Raw genomic sequence first — 17,741 nt, 5'->3', positions numbered from 1 at the left:
CACAGAGACAAAAGTTCCTGGAAGGTGCGTTTTCATGTTGCATCTGACCTAAAACTAACCCAGCCTATTAAAATTTTTGAGTTAAATATGACTGAGATTTGAGGGTATTTTTTGCCACAAAGATTGAGCCAAACAGTTTTTATATGGGGGCTAATTACCAAATTCCAGGTTGACTTGTATACTCCGTCTATCTTTTTTTTTTTTTAATAAAATTTCTTTAATAATTAATCATGTAAACCACAAACAAACAAAAACAATGTCTTTTTAAGAGGCCAAATACTTTTTCATAGCCCTGTAACTGTGAAGTCACCCTGACTTTATGTTGCACATCATTACAATTAAGAACACTACAGAGCATAGCATTAAATTTACAGCCATGAGGGCTGTAGTAATTGTGAACCCCAGCAGGACTAATGATGAGGGGCTGTTTCACCCAGCTACAGCAATCAGCCTCCATTCATAGCTGGCTGACACAGGGCACTTTATTAAAAATAATTCATTATTAATGTGACCATAAATGTGAGCTAGCCTCGCTCCTCACTGATAGCGCTTGGCTAACATTATTGATCAGACTGGTCAGGAAGGAGGAGGAAGCATCGGTCAATAAAGATGAGCAGAAGCAGGAAGGAGGAGTACGTGCACTCATTATCGGTCCAGATGAAGAGGACTCCCGTTTGATCATACACCTCATTTCTCAGAGGAAGTGACAAGCTGTCTCTGGTGTATATTAAACGAGCTGCTTGAAATTAATTTACCGCTCATTTGCTCGGATCAATGCTCATTTTGTTCAAAAGATACTATAACCTGCCCTCGACACCGGGAGGTAAAACATTACAGCACTCACAAAACAAAACTGGGACAGTCAAAAGTGGCAAAAGCAGCTATGACCTTTTACACTTCTCCACCCGAGTTGTAGCTACACGTGAAACATATAATGGGAGGTAGCTTTATGTACAGAGATTTCAGCGATATTCCATACTACAAATGGAGAATATAGGAGACGGCTATCACATGTACAACACCAGTACTTGGCATCGACTTCAGCAGCTATTTCAGATTTGCTGTTCGCCTGTTGGCAGCCGCCCTTACTATGGATTTTGTGTAACCTTCTCCTGACTTATGCCTTTGTACATTCTGATCTTTTGTAACCTCTATGAAAAATACGACTTTAGCTCAAGGATTTAAGAACAGTCGAACTTTGATGGAAGGTGTGAACTTTACAAGACTAAAAGCTGAGACACAATCAAAAAGTGATAAAACTTGAAGTATTAGTGTAAGGAGGTGTGCCTATGCAGCCAAGATTTTGCTGTTTTCTTGCTTCTTACTTTTACTTCCCCACTAGATCTGCATGTCGGTTGAATTTTACAGGATAACTGTCACATTAAAGGTGGAAAGTTTTGAACTTAATAATATTGGTTGCATTGTTTTATGTCACGAACACATTGAATTTCAATATGGCAGTGTAATTTTTTTTAAAGCCACTATATACATTATAATCAGTAAACACAGTAAACATGCACAAGTGTCCATGTAAAGGCTTAAAAAAAATACCCACAACTCCTTAAAATCCCCCAAAACAAAACAACAATCTCAATTCATTAAAGCCATCTTAGATTCCAGTATGGGATAATAAAATACAGTGGGGCTCTAACAAAAGCACATAACTTCCCCCAATTCTCTACAGCAAGGGGTGAGGGGAAAGGCTAGTCCCCATTAATGCACATGTCTAGAAAGCAACAGTAAAAGTATCTAAGGCATATTTGACAGCAAGGTTGTATCCCATACCTCCATTTCCAATTGCCTCATTTCAAAAACCTCCACTGCCGATGATTAAACTTGTCAGAAGAATGGTTTCAACCATCATGCGGTTGCTGTTGCATCTGTTCACTGTAATTTCTAAATGGTCTCTTCAAATTTGGATTGATGTATCAATGTTTTAATACCGAGGTAAAGAGGTGTAACAGGAGTCCGAAGTTTACCGGCGTCAGAGACGGAAAGGGAGGTGGTCGCATATCAAAACATCTGTGAGAGGGGACAACACTTCTGACAGAGGAGTTAATGTGATTTAGTTAATCAATATATTCAAATGTGGAACCAATTTATTGATTGTATTATAAATGGGTATTTGTAAAAAAAAAAAAAAAGTGTAACCTGACGGAAAAATGCTTTGTATGTCTTCAAGTAACCTAAACAAATTTTTCACGATTGTGATTTTGTTTATCTGAAGTCGTTGCCATGAGGCTGGAGACCAAATCTAACACCAGTCAGATGTTTCCCTGATGATTTAGCACAGTGGATGGTAATCGAAACATCTGTGTGATGAAAATGTTTGCACAGCTCTGCACACAACGCTAATATGAGAGTGTAAAACATCTGGATAAATACGCTACGGATACAGCCAGAAGCCTAAAATGAACACCTGCGGTTTCTGTCTTTAGTCTCTTGTACACTTAAATCTCAGTATCTGCGACTGTGCTATTTGCATAAGCTCATCAGTTCTCTCCAATATGACAGTGAGACAGAAAGAAGATAGAAGGCAGGGAAGAAAACCAAGGAGGGGAGCGATCTAGTTTCTTTAGGCTGTTATTAGTGGTATTGACCAAGCTCGCTGGTTTCTATCGGTGTTCCCTTTCTGTCAATTTGGAGAAATCAGAGAGCAAAAGAGTGGGTTGAGAGCAGCAACACACATGCACTGAGCTCCGCTGGTGTACTGTGTGTTTTTTTTATTTTTGTTTTTGTGCTTTGCAAGAGCATAAACGAATGAATATCTGTGCAGTAAATAGCCTGTGGATATGGCTATGTAGAGAGAGTGCCTGTATGATGTGTGGGTTGTTTTCCTTGTTGATGCTTTTGGCACAAAACCTCCTGACACAAGGGCTAAAAGCCACTACTACCTTCTCCCTGTTCTTTGTCATTATAACTAAAACACATGTCGGAATGTCTGTTTTCATGTGAACACACGCAAGGTTGCAAAAATGAAAAGGTTTCAGGATTTTCAATCGTTCCTTTTAAAATTGGTGCCTGCTGAACAAATCTGTCTGTGCATTTTAAATCACGTACAAGTGCTGGGAAACTTTTGCTGCAACTTTTAACGGCTTGCTGTTGTCTTTAATTTGATGTTTTGCCATGTAGGTCACTACGAAGAGCAACAGTGAAGCCTGTTTTTAGTCCACATCTCGATAGAAACACACTTTTAGGTCCTTGAAGCGCGTGAACACATTGCGCTCATGACCTTAAATGCTCACACTGGACTAAAGGAGCAGTGTTGGGTGTGTGTCTGTGGAAAGCTTGAAGGCATGTGTATAGCAAAACAGTTGGATGAAAAGGGTAAATGCAATGTGATTGGTACCTTTGGGCGACAGAAAGAACTCAATTCCAAATACAGCAGCCAATCAGTGCTGGCTTGTAGTGTGTAATGGTTCTGGTGCCTTCAGGGTTAGAGTTCTGGAGAAAACAACCATGCTGGAGATTCACTACCTTCACTTCCCTTAGATGCCTCCTAAAAATATATGTGCAATCTTAAAGATAGACTTTATGATAGCTTAAACATTGTGTGTGTATTTCCAGAGCCCTTTTTTTTCAGAACAAATGTATAGATTTGTAGTTCATGTAGTAACAATAAGCTAAACAAAATGTGAATGTGCAAAAATGTGGTTACATTATAATTTATGTTGACAGGTAATATCTTTCCCAAGTGAAGCATTATTTTCTTCTCTTAAAAGTCCACACAAACCTGAGAAATATGAGTTTAAGCTTTTAACAGCAAGTGAAATCTAGGTCAAGTCAAGTTCTAAATCAAACTATAAAACTTGCAACACCATATGCATTAGGAGTAGATTTAAAGACCTTGCTATGATCAGAGATCCTGATAATAAAGGAACCTTGAAGACCAAATCCTAGTATTGTCAGTATATAAGGTATTTTTGGCCTTCAACAAGCTTCTCACACTTGCTGAACAGTGAAAACAGATCACCATGTTTTAGAAAGGCGTTGAGATGCAAAATTATGTTACGTGATGGCTTTATGTTTTGACAGACCTTCATATTTATCTGACTTTCTACACGGTATTTACAACTGAGTTTTCAATTGAAGCCTGAAAAAAGATTTTGCCTTGAGTGCATAGTGGAGGATTTTTGTGCAAATGCTCCAGATGTATCTTATTGCTTTAATAATTAACGAAATACACTGGAGTATGGAATAAGATCATCATCTTTTTATTGGCCAGTAGTTGCCAATCCAACATCGAGGTAGCACATAACACAGTGTGCTCGGAAACAAAGGCTCAGAAATAAAGTCGCTAGCCTGGCACAACTAGCTTAGACTAGTCTCTTGGATAACACCTGCAGGTTCACACAAGCCATTAACAAGGCTGTGGTTTTGTTTTTGACTGGCTCCATAGCAACAACGCAGATGACAATAGGAGGTGCGGACATCTTTTCATGAGATGGCCATCTTGATATAAGGTCAGAAAAAAATCTTCAAAGAAAAAGCTCTTGGCATTTACCTAGCGCTAGCAAAGAATTTAGAAATTTTGCTTGGTGAATAGTTCTTCAACAAGTCGCTTTCCGTGTAGACTAAAATAAAGATCGTCCTATCTGCAGGATTCTCAGCTAGGCGGGTTTCACTTTAGATGATCATAACAGGTAAGCTCGCTTATATTCAGCTTGTCTATGGAAAAATAGAAATCTTCTGTTGTGGCAGAAAAGTCCCAAGGATAGAAATTTCCTGTAAGATTTGCTGGAAAGTTTTCAGAAAGGAGGTTTTGCTTTTCAGTCATAGATATGTGGAAGAGTTGAGCGTGTATGAGATGTTAGTTGAGAGATTATCAAAAGGCAATACAAAAACAATCATCAACATCCTAGACACTTTTTATGTTTGAGAGTCTGTTTTGATATATTTGTCAAGGTCACTTGAATCTCCATCGGGTCCAGTTCAGGAGATGTTGGGTATGGTTGCACAAAACGCTTAAAATCAACATCATTAACAGCAACACAGCACCAACAAATACACATAATGATACTAAAAAGTTAAATATCCAGAAAATCTGTAGTTGGATGCTTAATATTCCTTTTGTTAGTGATTGTTGTTCAAATTAAAATGATTCTGAATAATCTTTATCAAATCAATAACAATAAAGGAGTTGATTAAAAAAAGTTCAAAGCTCCACTCCAGATGTGACCCTTGTCCCTTCTCCTTAGATCTGAATGAGGTCACTCCAGGTGCTCTGGCTTTTCCGCACAAGCTAACACACACATGCAAGTCTAATTTGTTGCTGCAAATTAGTCACAAATGTGTTTTTCTATGTATCTGTGTTAGCATTGCTTATGGACCAAGTTAGCATCCAAGATAATCCCCAGGGAAGGAGATAACCCCCGATGGGGGGATATTATACTAATCAAAAGTTGAGTCAACAGAGCATTGGCATCAAGCACAATTTGTGGTACTTTAGCAAAATCATTTCTTTAACAAACAACCTGTGCAGCACATGTTCCACGAATGTGATGTTTTTACTGACCAGAGTTTTCGTCCACCCTCTCCTCCACGGTGTGCTCCTTTTGGTGAACCCACTCACTGTTGCACTTGAAGTAGATCTGAGTGGCAGGCGTGGCTTTGCAGTACAGGTTAACTGGCTTGTTCTTCACAATGTAGGCCTCCTCCGGCTCCATCAAAAATACTGGGAGTGGCTCGGGGGGATCTGAGGGAAACGTTTCGGGCAGCTCACCCAGACCAATGAAGTCATCGTCAACTGCAAAGAGAAAAACTCTGTCACATGATGGGAGAAGGAGGGAAGACATTGAAGAACTAGCGAAGACAGACATAAAAGCAATTATGGAAAAAGCGAAGATGAGTTTGGAGAGAAAAAAGGAGGCAGAAGACAGCGGGAGAGTATTATAACCAGTCTTTGGATGAGATAATCCACTTCGCAGAGCACACACAGTGAAATCCCTATCATTTGATATTTTGGAATGTTTACACAAGTGTTTTAGAGCGCAGGAAATTCTGGGATTCCTCTCAGGCCAATAAGCCTGCATGGATTTACAGAAATTCGCCCTCACTTGGTCAAACCACAACCAGCGATTGCTGAGCAATGAAAGAGCAGTGACGCCAGCCAGAGCCAATAACGAGAAACAGAATTTGTAGGTTGACTCCGAGGAACTAAAGTTATAAGCTCTTCTAGCTGTGCCTCCAATTTTCTCTTGTCTTCTCCCTCTTTGTCACTCTTTCTCACACACACACACACACACAAACACCAGCTCACGCCGACAACCCGGATGCAGGCAGCACATCTAATGACCTCGGGCTTTTGGCCCAGTTTGTGCCATGTGCCATTCCTCAGATACTTCTGCAGTAGACAGATACGCTTCCCTGTAATTACAAGTCTCTTTCATCTCTGTGTCTTAAATCACAAACGCTCAGCTGCATGTGCGTGCGCACACAAGTGCACAAACACACAAAAAAAAGCTCACAGTCGCACAAATACACAGGCGCGCATGCCCAAGTGGGCCCGGCTAACTTTCTAACTCTTTGAAGAAAGCAGGATAAGGCCTATTCGCCACCCTATTTGTCACCTCCAGAACTGTTCTATTCTTACCATTGAACCGGTAGACATCAATTATTCACGAGTGTGAAAGAAAGAAGGCAGAGTAATAGAGACAGAGACACAGAGGGAAACAGAAGGAAGGAGCAGTGAGAGCAGCTGAGCCAGACATACATAGATTGATGTGTAGGAATTGAGCTGGGCAGACAGACCGAAACGTAACGCAGGAGGACAGGAACAGGAAGCCAGACTCTTCGGATAACAACAGAGTTTATCGGCCCAATCAGTAATTCTTCCATGGCCCTCCATCTATCTGCCTCCCTGACCTGTGTGGACATGATGGAGTCTTGTTGTCTGACAGAAGTTGCCTCGTGAATGCTTTTGGGAGCACTAAATAACATCTTGACTGAGCAGATATCTCCCTGTGATGTTGCTCTAATGTTATCTATCCCTCCATACCTGCCAGCGGACTGAGGCTGATTGCTGGGAAATGAAAGTGCAGGAGGAGCCAATTCTCAAATGAACAAAGCAAACCTCAGCGAGGTGAAAGAGTGTGTGCCATTACAGTGTCTTGGAAAAGTATTTATACCCCTTAAACGGTTTCACAGTTTGGTACTTTATCTATGCATTATATTGGGATTTTACACAAAAACATGCATTGCATAGTAGAAAATGTAAAGTTCACAAACCCATATTATGTTATTTAGACCTGTCTAAGTCAAATCTAAAAACAACAGCTGCAGGTTTTATTTGGGTGTTTCTCTGGCAGCTTGACTTACATTTGTGTACCTGTTTGGAAAAATAGCTCAAATTAAGATATTTTGGATGGACATCATATATGAACATAAACTTTCAAATCTTGCCATAGATTTAGCAGTCATTCCTGTAAGAATACCAGTTCAATTTCGACAACAGAATGTATACAGAATATGGAAAGATTTGTGGGTTTTTTGTCCTGTAAAAAACAAAATACATTTTTTAATAGTTATTTAATTTCAAAATACATTTACAGCTATATTCCATGAATTAAAATATGTTTTAATGAAGCTTGTTTGTCAGATCAAAAGTAAGTTTCCAAAATAAGCATGCTTTTCTTTAAGTTCATATTTTTGCATTATTTATTTTTCTTTTTTTTACTGCTCTGATCTAATATTCTAAACTTAAATGTCTAGCTTTTTACTGGCTGTAAGTGTAACACAATCCATCCATCCATCTTCTTGACAACTATGACCAGCTTCCCTCATCCTGCTTCTCCAGCATGATGCTGCCACCACTGTGTTACACTATAGGGAGGGATGTTGTGTTCAAAATGATGTCAAGTGTTACTTTTCTGCCACACATAACATTTTGGATGTAAAAACAATATATATTTTTTTGTTTCACCAAACCAGAGCACCTACTTTGACATGTTCCCTGGGGCACCTACATGGACCTGGAAACAAAACTACTTGTAGCTTTCTGTCAAAAGAGTCGTGTTGTTAACATATTCTCCAACATGTTCTGCAGCTTCTCCAGTGTTACCATGTGTCTACTGGCTCCTCCTCAGATCATTTCTCCTATTGTTGGCCCTGTCAATTTAAGTGTACTGGGCATGTCTTGTTAGGCTTACAAGTTGTGCCTTACTTTTTGAGTTTTTAGATGATAGATTGAACACTCCTATGTAATATTCAACGGCTGATATATTATTTTGCAACTTGTGCCTGATTTAAGTTTTTTTTTTTTTTCCCCTGAGATGTTTCCTGCGTTCGTTGGTCGTCAAGAAGTTTTTTGTTTGCTAATGTTCTCCAACAATTGTCCTTCACAGAACAGCTGGATTCACACAAAGAATAAATCTTACACAGATTTATTACAGTAGTTCTTCTGAAAGCAATTAGCCGTACCAGATGTTTTTTTTAGGGGTGTCGGAATAAAAAGAAATGCATGACAGACTTTTAAAATTGTAAAGATTTTTCTAGAACTTACACTGAAGTTTGTGAGCTCAAGATGTACTGAAACTTTTCCATCAAAAAAAGAAAAGTTGGAAACTTTCTCCTCCATTCAATTTTGCGAGTAATGTCTTCATAAAGCTGAAGTCTTATTCACCAGACCTTGGGTTAGTCTTTTCTTTTGTGCAACATAGTCCTCAGTCCACCCACATACTCAGCCAAAGGGACCATGACCCAGAAACAGGCAAAGAGAGCCAAGGAAACTCATTAAAGATTGTGTTAGCCTTCTTTCGCCCTCCATTCCCATTATCTCTCCATCTTTCTCTCCCTCCTGGCTCTGTTGCCTCTGTCAAACTCTGAGGCAGAAAGATCTGAGGCGGCCATGAAAGTGCAGCTCCCTTACAACCAAAGAGAGGCACGCGTCTAATGTGAACGTGCACATACAAACGCTCACAATGGTTCCACGCACACCGGCGCACACGACTTTGCTCGCAGATATTCGATTCAAACTCACCAGCTTCCTTAGTCCTAGAAATAATAAATTCAAGCGTTTTGCATGAGCTCTGCAGTAAAAAAAAAAAAAAGAAAGAAAGAAAGAAAGAAAATCAGCAAAGGAGTATAAAAGGAAACCTCATGACAATATGAGAAACCCTGACTTTTACCAGTCCTTCTGCCTCCCATCACTTGGCATTTCAGCATCTTTCAGCTCGCATGCGAGAAACAGTAAAACTAAAGAGACGTCTTTACAAAAAATTTTTCTTAAGCCCTATTTTTTCCAAAATGTGAAATGAAATGCTTTTCCTCTCAGTTTTGAAGTTGTATCCTTTTTAGTAAAAGCATTAATAAAGAATGCTCCCCCTGTTTGATATGCACTTTAGATTTTCCTTAAGCATTTGTATTACTCTGCTTTTCTTTTAATACAAACTCCCCCTGAACAATCTCCAAATTGAGTGTTTAAAATTTTATGAAATATATCCTCGCAGCGCTTTTCTTTTAATCATGTTTTGCTCTGTAATTGGGGTAAGTTTTTCTAATTCATATGTTAATTGTGTGTGACTATAATCGAATATTTCAAGGCACAAACTGAATATTACCTGTATTTAATAGGCGCTCCATATCTCACGAGCAAAAAAAACAACAAAAAAAATAAAATAAAAAAAATAAATCATATAAAAACAGATACTCAAGTGAGAGCTTGTCAAGTGGGTACAAATGTCAAATACTGCCGATGAATTAATCAGATATGAGCAACCACAGACCAGAAGGATGAAAATGGGCTGAACTTTACAATCAGACTTCCTTCACCTTGAGTCAAACTGAAATAACGCAGTAGATGATAGTGATGGATGATAATGTTTTGAGCTGGTCAAAGCCAATCAACTAGTCTAATGAAGCATGGATTTCTTTCCAGTATTTTATTGAGTTTTACAGTTTTTATTTCTTATTTTATGTTTAGCAATTTTGTTGGTTCTCACTGTTTTTTAAAATGTTACAACATGCAAATTCCACGCAGAAGACCAAGGCCAGGGTTTGAACCCAGGATCGTTTCTCTGCAAGGCGGCAGTGCTATCAACTACCATGCAAAAGTATGAGTAGCAGCTGACATAAAAAAAAAAATAAAATAAAATCCAAATAAATTCTAGAGCTACTAGGTTGAGAACAAAATGCAAACGGTGAGTCTGCAAAGAAAATTTAAGAAATATCTAGTAATATCTACAAGGCCTTTCTAATTCATAATGACTACAGTTTTGAAATTTCAACTACAAAAACCAGATCGGTCTTTGGCACATTCAGCAACAACCGGTCAGCTCTAAAATGGACAAGCAGCCAGTGCTGAGAGTGTGGCTGAATAGGCTCGTCATTGTTTCCCCCCACAGAACTGTATGTGAAAAGAGAAAAAGGTGCAAAGGGTTGTATATTTTGCTAAAAGTACATCAAACTCCAAAAGGATGAAAAGATGGCATGGCAAAGTCCTGAATAATGACCCATAAACCTCTCTGACAAGTAATAAAAGAAGATCCAAGATGTAGTGTGTTCTTTAATGGTTGAACCACTTACTTGTCCTTGTGACAGATGTGGAAGGCTTTCACTGACTGAATACAAGTAAAAGATCAAGAAAGAAAAGGTCATGATAAGGGGGCGCAGTTAAAGTCAAGACAACATACCTGGACGGAGTAGCAGCCACTGGTGTTGACCATGAGTCTCTTATTCGCTGTGTATTCAAGTAATAAATTCTTTATAACTACTTTATAATTATGCTAAGTGCTGTTGAATAGGTTCTGAGCAACTACAGCTGAATACCCTACATAAAACAAGCTGCATATTTTATATTATTCAAATATCTATATTTTACCTTGAAAAACATGAAGGCTGCTTCAGAAAAAATACAAAACCGCAGTACAGAAAATCAAAACTGCACAAACTGCACCACAGGTAAATCATTTAAGCATGTTACAGCATATAGAGTACACCGAACAGACTGCATGTTGTATGGTTGCCGTGTATTCGGTGTGTACAGCACTTCATTACAAAGGGAATCAAGGGATCTTGTGGCACAAGATTAAAATTTCACTTACTGGATTAGGGACATTCTTTTCTATGCTTACTCTGCACCACACGTGATTTTATCAGCAGCTATGCCACCCTGCAGCTCTCAGAGTATCTCTATTGCATCGTTTCGCAGTAACACAACTGCTTCTCAAATATTGCAGCAATGACCCAATAATAACATTATATGTTCTCATGAAACAGTATGCAGATGCTTTGTGTGCACTGATGAAGACCTCAGGATGATGGAAACTGTGGAGTGAAAGTGGCTCCGTGGCCAAGTTATGTGAGCTATTATTATTACCTAATGTGGGGGCAATCAAAAAGCACGGTCAGTCGATGGCTTCACAGTTAAAGTTGCATTTCCACACCCTTCAAACCAACACAAATATTTCAGACATGTTATAATGCATGCCTGAAATATTTGTTTCCTTACATCTAGGCACCTAGGAGGTCAGCAGCCTTGCCATTAGACAAGCCTAAAAGAAAGTCAAGCTCTGATCAAGCCTGGATTTAAATATTCCACTCTGGTTGCATGTTTTCTTCAAAACACAGTTTGTAGTTAATGAAATATTTAGTTATGAAAAAAAAAGTGGGGATATTCTCAAAAAATATTGCTAAAGTCACTTGTCTCATTCTCATATGTTCAGCTGTTGGTCTCATGAGCTGAATGTTTTTCACTACAGAAATAAGAAATGTTGCCCCAGACTGGACATTGTTCAATGTGTGAAGGCATGTTTTAGAACCTAATAAAATGCTGGGGATCTGACGGTGCTGTGGAAGATAAGCTGTCTCTATCAGTGCTGGAGCAGATTTATTGTCCAAAGAAAAGTGATGTGCCGGTGAGACCAATGTTTCCCCTTCATCAGGGGTAAGTCGAGCGTGAACAAGGAACAAATCCTCTTTATTTCATTTCTTTGTCTTTTTTTTATCCATATCTCCTCATCTCACTAATCCTTCTAATTATTAACACACACACAGGGAAAGTCCAGGCAAAACATTGGTGAATTATCATCCAGTTATCTCTCAGCTGGGGATTTTACAAGGCAGAATTTTTTTGTTGCCTTTACTCAGCTGTCATCTCAGTTATTAACAGGTCGATCAGTTCTACCTATAAATGTGCTTTAGACACACCTACTGATTTTACTGAGTGAACATAAACTATGGTAATGACTCTTTCTGCCCAACAGTATTGGCCTAAATAAAGAGTTATACATCCCACTGGCCTCAATCAATACACACGGTCCTTTCAACAGCATCTCCTTTCAAAACCTTTAAAAGAAAAAGGCAACACAGGTTTAAATTCATTTCTTTGTATCAGTGTTCTCTTGCAATTTCTCTACTAGCTCAGTGTTTCATGCAAACTCCTATATTTACACACCCTGGCCCAAGGTAAAGATCTAGACTCCCAATAATACACACAGACCGGTGCTTAAATAATGCTAGATGAACTAGTAAGATCCAAAAGAGTTACAAATTTCACTAAAACCCTGACCTCTCACAAAATCTAGCAAAACCAGTATATTCCAAGAATTGCTCTATAAAAAAACCATCATCTGGAAAATCTGCTTCTAAATTCCGATTTGTGAATTTTCAGAGAAAATCTCACGACTTTTAGAGAGAACAAGCCATCTCCACCAAGATAAAAGTTGCTTTCTGCTAACTTTGCAATGTTGGTCATGTATTTCGCTTTGGGTGTGTTTGCATGTTCTCTCTGATCGTCATCCCTGACCTTCACTCGGTTCTCTCGGGCAGCACCCTGGCAGGTGGCAGCTGGTCTTTGCCAGGGTCATGCCAAGCATCGGTCACTGTCTCTCCAGTCACATCAATGCCAGAAGAGACAAGGTCAAAATATGATGATAATAAACCTCATCTACTTTAAAGTTTATGTTAAAAGGAGGCAGGATTTTTAAAAAAAATCTATCGCATATTTAGATAGTAAGATATTAGATTGTAAAGATATCACAAACTCTTATGTGAATAAAACTAAAACAAAAAAGTGGCAAATGACAGAAAGTCTTTAAACAAAATTAAAAGGAAGACAATACTTAGTCCTGTGATGAGGTGAAAAAGAGGTAAGCAGAGACCTGCATAGACCAGTTTAGTAAGATGATCTGAAAAGAGGTTACGAAAAGATGAGATTCTTTGGAGAAAAAAAATGAAAAAAAGTCGAAATTAGGGTGAAAATAATACTTCTGTAAATGGTTGGAGAGAGCAATAGTGTGAGCTACTTCAAAAAAAGAAACTGCACCAGCTATTTTTCTTACTTAATGTTCATATGAAATATGAGCTTATTGAACCTCCTTTTTTAAGCCAAAAGAAATTATCTTCACTCCACATGCACACCAGTTTAGACAAATCTCACTTCAGTCTCAGTCCTAAAACTCCTTCAAGGGACACGAGTTGCAAATTAACAGTCGTTAAAAATAGTAAGCAGTGTCTGTTTACACTGCTGCTGATGGGCTTCAGCCCATTGATTGGCTCTCTGCTTCTCATTCCTCAATAGACTGATTTCGTTTGAGCTCAGGAAACACTTAGGTCAATCCCACGAGAGAACTGACCTTACAAACATATAGTGATGAGATTCAAAGGTAAGAAAGCAAAGCCCAATTCTTGTTGCAAAATGAAAATTAAAGGATGCTCATCATCATTTCTGCAGCATGCCCATTGTATCTGTGTTTGGGCTTGTGGTTCATTCAATGCCCATGCAAAAAGTTGGGAATTACATAAAGATGAAAGAATAGCATTAAATGCACAAACCAGACCACAATGGCTATCCAAGATGAAAGTAATGACATAAATTTAACAGTTCATATGGCAGTTTGTCCGGTGAAATGTTGTCTAGCATTGAGATTGACCATATTGTGATTTATCAGCAGATTTTTAAACTATCTGGCTCTGAAATGTAACATTTGGCTCTGAATTAGAGAAGTATTGGAGACTAACACTCCCTCAGATGCTTCAGAATGTAGCAACTCAGTTTTGACAGGTACCAGTACATTTTCTTATTTTACTCAGGCGCTGGCAGCTTTCACATTATTGCATTTCACATATAAAATACTGATTGAACTTGGAGCATTGTGCTTGTCAGAGCTGGTCATCCCTTTTATGCCCCTATGTTATCTACATTCCCAGGGCAGCTTTAGGTTGGATGTTGCAAAAGTTCACATAAAACTGCTGGAGTGTGAGTTTTTTTTTGTTTTGTTTTTTCCCTATTCTGCACACTAGCACTATGAAACCATCTACCTCTAGATATTAGACAGGCATGTTCAACTAATCTTTTGCCATTTCTCTGTAATTTCAAAAATCTTTCCTTTGCTTGATTTCTGGTCACCGTATTGTGCTTTTTATTGACATATTTATTTCATTTACCACTCTCTTGATTGATTTGACATAGATTTGTTATTGAGGTCTGTTGCCACTTTTGATAAAATAAGTGCTTGTTTTTTTTTATGTCTCTTCTTTTACAAACATTACATGGTAGCATAGTGCATCAGGTTAGTATGGAAGCCGAACATATTTAAAACATATTTTAAATCTTTATCATGAGTACCAATGTAACTGAACTCTTATTTATTTATTTATTTATTTATTTTTTTTGCTACTTTTCTCCTTTTTCCATTTGATGTTTTCTTACTATTACCTTTATTTTGGGATGCTTTTTTTCTTCACCTAACAGGCCAAACCCCCTCCCTTCAAATCCCCATCCATCTATTTGCTCATGGATGAAAAGTCTCCTTGGTGGTTGATTGGAGAATGATGCCGCTACTTAGAGAGTCAGAGTCCATCGGCACTGAGGAAGAATAGTAGCAAGGAGACAGAGAAAAGCTCCAGAGGAGAAGTGGCTCCCTGGGGCGTTGTAGCCGTGATGGGTGAGCTGTCAAACGCCCCATTGTCCAAATTACCCTGCAAGCACCATGTCACCACACGGGACTAATTTACGGAGCGGTCTGGCACACACATTGCTTGGAGAGAAGTCCGAGGGAGGGACAACAGAGGAGAGGGGTGTAAAGGAGAGTGGGGCATCTGGCCAAACACCTTCAAGAGGTACAACGGTGGTTTGAGTACGACCAGTACAAGACGGACCCAATTAACTTCACGCAGGTTTGATCGCTGCTGTCTTTATGCTTGGAGTCTTCAGTGACATGTGTCAATATTAATATGTCACGCTCGCATGCTTTCCCGCCCACCCACCATCACAGCCCATGCATTCAGTGATGCACAAACACTTTAATCCAGTTCAAAGCGGCCGCTGCATAACTCCCCTGCTTGACTTCACTTCCTGACGACTGGTCGTTTCTGCACAAGCTGGCAGACCCATTCACTTGTCAACCGTCACACCCCTGGGTGCCCAAAGCCAGACAGGGCCGTCACCCTGCCCCACCCTGACCGGTGGGCTGTGGAGTAAAGCTGCTCCTGTCAGAGGAGACATGCGGCACTCCCTGACCCCCTCACTGTGCCCAACAGCCTGAGGAGATGCTCTGAATTTGGTTAATTGGCCAATAGCAGTGGGACGTGAAATTCGGCTAAAGACTAAAAGAATAGAAATAAAATAGAACAAGAAAAATATCAACCTAGTCCAGTGCTTCCTGCAGCCTTAATAGTTAGACTTTAGTTCATTTTTTATTTCACTCTTAGGGGCATCCTGTTAACGTCTACAGCCAGAAAGATGGCCCCTTCTGAAAATAGAGAAACGTGAGAATTTCCACAAGAAAGCAAATAATAATCCAAAAATTAAAAAAAAATAGACAACTGTGCACTTTGAACGCATCAACATTACCCATAAGATAAAATCGGGTTGAATTGAGTCTTAAAATTAAAACTTTTATATATGTCTAAAGCCAGTCATAGACATCAAATGGCTGTCTGCATTTTAGCTGAGATAAGCTGAAATATGAATTAGTTTTGCTTGTGAGGGGAGACGAAGTCTGGAGCTTTTACTTTCAAGCATTTTTGCACTTGTCGCATCCTATTGAACTCTGTACGTCATGCAGCTTCAGCAGTAATCAGAATTTCAAAGGATAACTGGATATGCAGAGTGAAATCAGGCCAACGGGTAGATTCAGTGTTGAAATGACATTTATCACTCTATAATTTTCTCAGGGTTAAGGTTGGGTTTTTAAGCATGCAACCCTGGTTTTATGACTTAGCAGTAAAAATCTAGGTAATATGTGGTGTTTCTTTACTTGGGCTGTCAATTTTCCAGCTTTTAAAAACATCCAAATTAGCATTCTGCGTCAGTAAATACAAAATTGTTTTTGTCCACAGCAAAAGAAAAGGGATGATCAGTGCTGCCAAACTTTATGCACCACAAATCCAGATGAAATTCTTCATCAGTTTTGAAACGGCAACTTTTTAAAAGCCGTGGTCGAAACGTTTCATTGTAAAAACAGATTTTACAACTAACTTATGGTTATGATGCCTATGCAATGAAAACATAACATAAGACGCTTTGTTCACTTCAGAGCTAAAAAAAATAGACAACAGTTTATAAAATGAAGAGATATTTACACACTTACATTTTGACAGCGGTTCAGTGGGTTATCAGCACATCAAATTAAAGAGGCTTTGCTTCTTCGTGCCTGGATTATTATAATGCATAGCCATGTCTAACCAAAACCTCCCTACATGGGTTGCAGGCTGTTCAGAGTGCTGCTTCCAGGCTGCTGACAACATCACCCAAATTCTCACTGCTGCCAATGCGTCTACATTTGCTCCTGGTGTATTTTTGAGTGCATCGTAAGATTCTTGTTCTGAGTAGGTAGAGCGTTTCATGGGCAGCCACTGAGTTATATCAGAGAACTTTTTCATTGATTTGTCCCCAGCAGGTTCCTGAGGCACCGCGATCAGGACCTTCTGATAGCTGCCCACACTGAGGTGAAAACAAAAGATAGCAGCGCTTTTTCTTTACTGGCTGTTCCTTGGGTGCTGAGATCAGCAAACTCTGTAGCTTCCTTTGAAAGCCAGTTAAAAGCTTCTCTTTTTAAATTTGTGTTGTTAAACATTTCTTGTGTTAGTGTTTATTGAGAAGCACTTTGCAATCTTTATACATGAAAAGTGCTATATAAAAAAGGTTTTCCTTAGATTACTTACTGCCAGAATGACATTTGGGTTAGGCTCAAATTTGTACATTTAAAAGGAAAATGGCACATAATTCAAAAAAATAAGTTAAAGTTCGTTGCATAGGGAAGAAAATGACCTTGGTTATGTTTAAATCCTGCTAAAATTGCTTAAATCTGCTTTAGCAATATTAGACAAAATTTACCATTTAGTCAAGAGATCTATGAACAGTTTGGTTAAATTTGTTCATTCAAACATATTTTCTACATAAAGATTCTAAGGCAGCGTGTCAAAATGAATGCATCGTTACATGGTTTAGAATCCATACAACGTTGCAGCGATTCCCTGAAAACACAAAGCTAAATTTCTCCATCATTTGTTTATTTTGTGGTTTCTGTGCTGCACAAAAATGTAAATTGGCTGAAGAGGAGGCACTGCCTCCACACATGTCCACACATACTTCACACGTGCCCACCTTGCGCGTGTATCCTGAAGCATTTTAAATGTCCCAGCCTTTTCTCAAACAGGGAAGGAAGGAAAGCCTTCGGAGGCAGTCCTGCATCTGAAGGACATTACAAACTAGAAGTGTGTCAGAATGTGTGAGACAAAGTCTCCTGAGCACAGTGTACTCTCCATGTCTGTCATTGAATGTGGCTGCCTGCTTATTTCCT

The 17,741-nt window shown here is 39.0% G+C and overlaps 1 protein-coding gene across 3 annotated transcripts in view; it reads right to left on the bottom strand.

Moving 5' to 3' along the window:
- unc5cb (unc-5 netrin receptor Cb) overlaps positions 1–17,741 on the bottom strand; it is a 179,847-nt gene that overhangs the window by 58,582 nt on the left and 103,524 nt on the right. For all 3 annotated transcript variants that reach the window (XM_088010946.1, XM_088010947.1, XM_088010948.1), the window contains exon 2: positions 5,516–5,746. In XM_088010946.1, the coding sequence (XP_087867072.1) occupies positions 5,516–5,746 (231 nt within the window). The remainder of the gene's footprint in view (positions 1–5,515; positions 5,747–17,741) is intronic.

The sequence above is a fragment of the Poecilia mexicana genome, unplaced genomic scaffold (genome assembly GCF_051168715.1).
Source record: "Poecilia mexicana isolate PSO_F unplaced genomic scaffold, ASM5116871v1 scaffold_12, whole genome shotgun sequence".
Classification (NCBI taxonomy): Eukaryota; Metazoa; Chordata; class Actinopteri; order Cyprinodontiformes; family Poeciliidae; genus Poecilia; species Poecilia mexicana.
The sequence above is the reverse complement of the archived record's forward strand: the minus strand, read 5'-3'. Positions and strand labels throughout refer to the sequence as shown.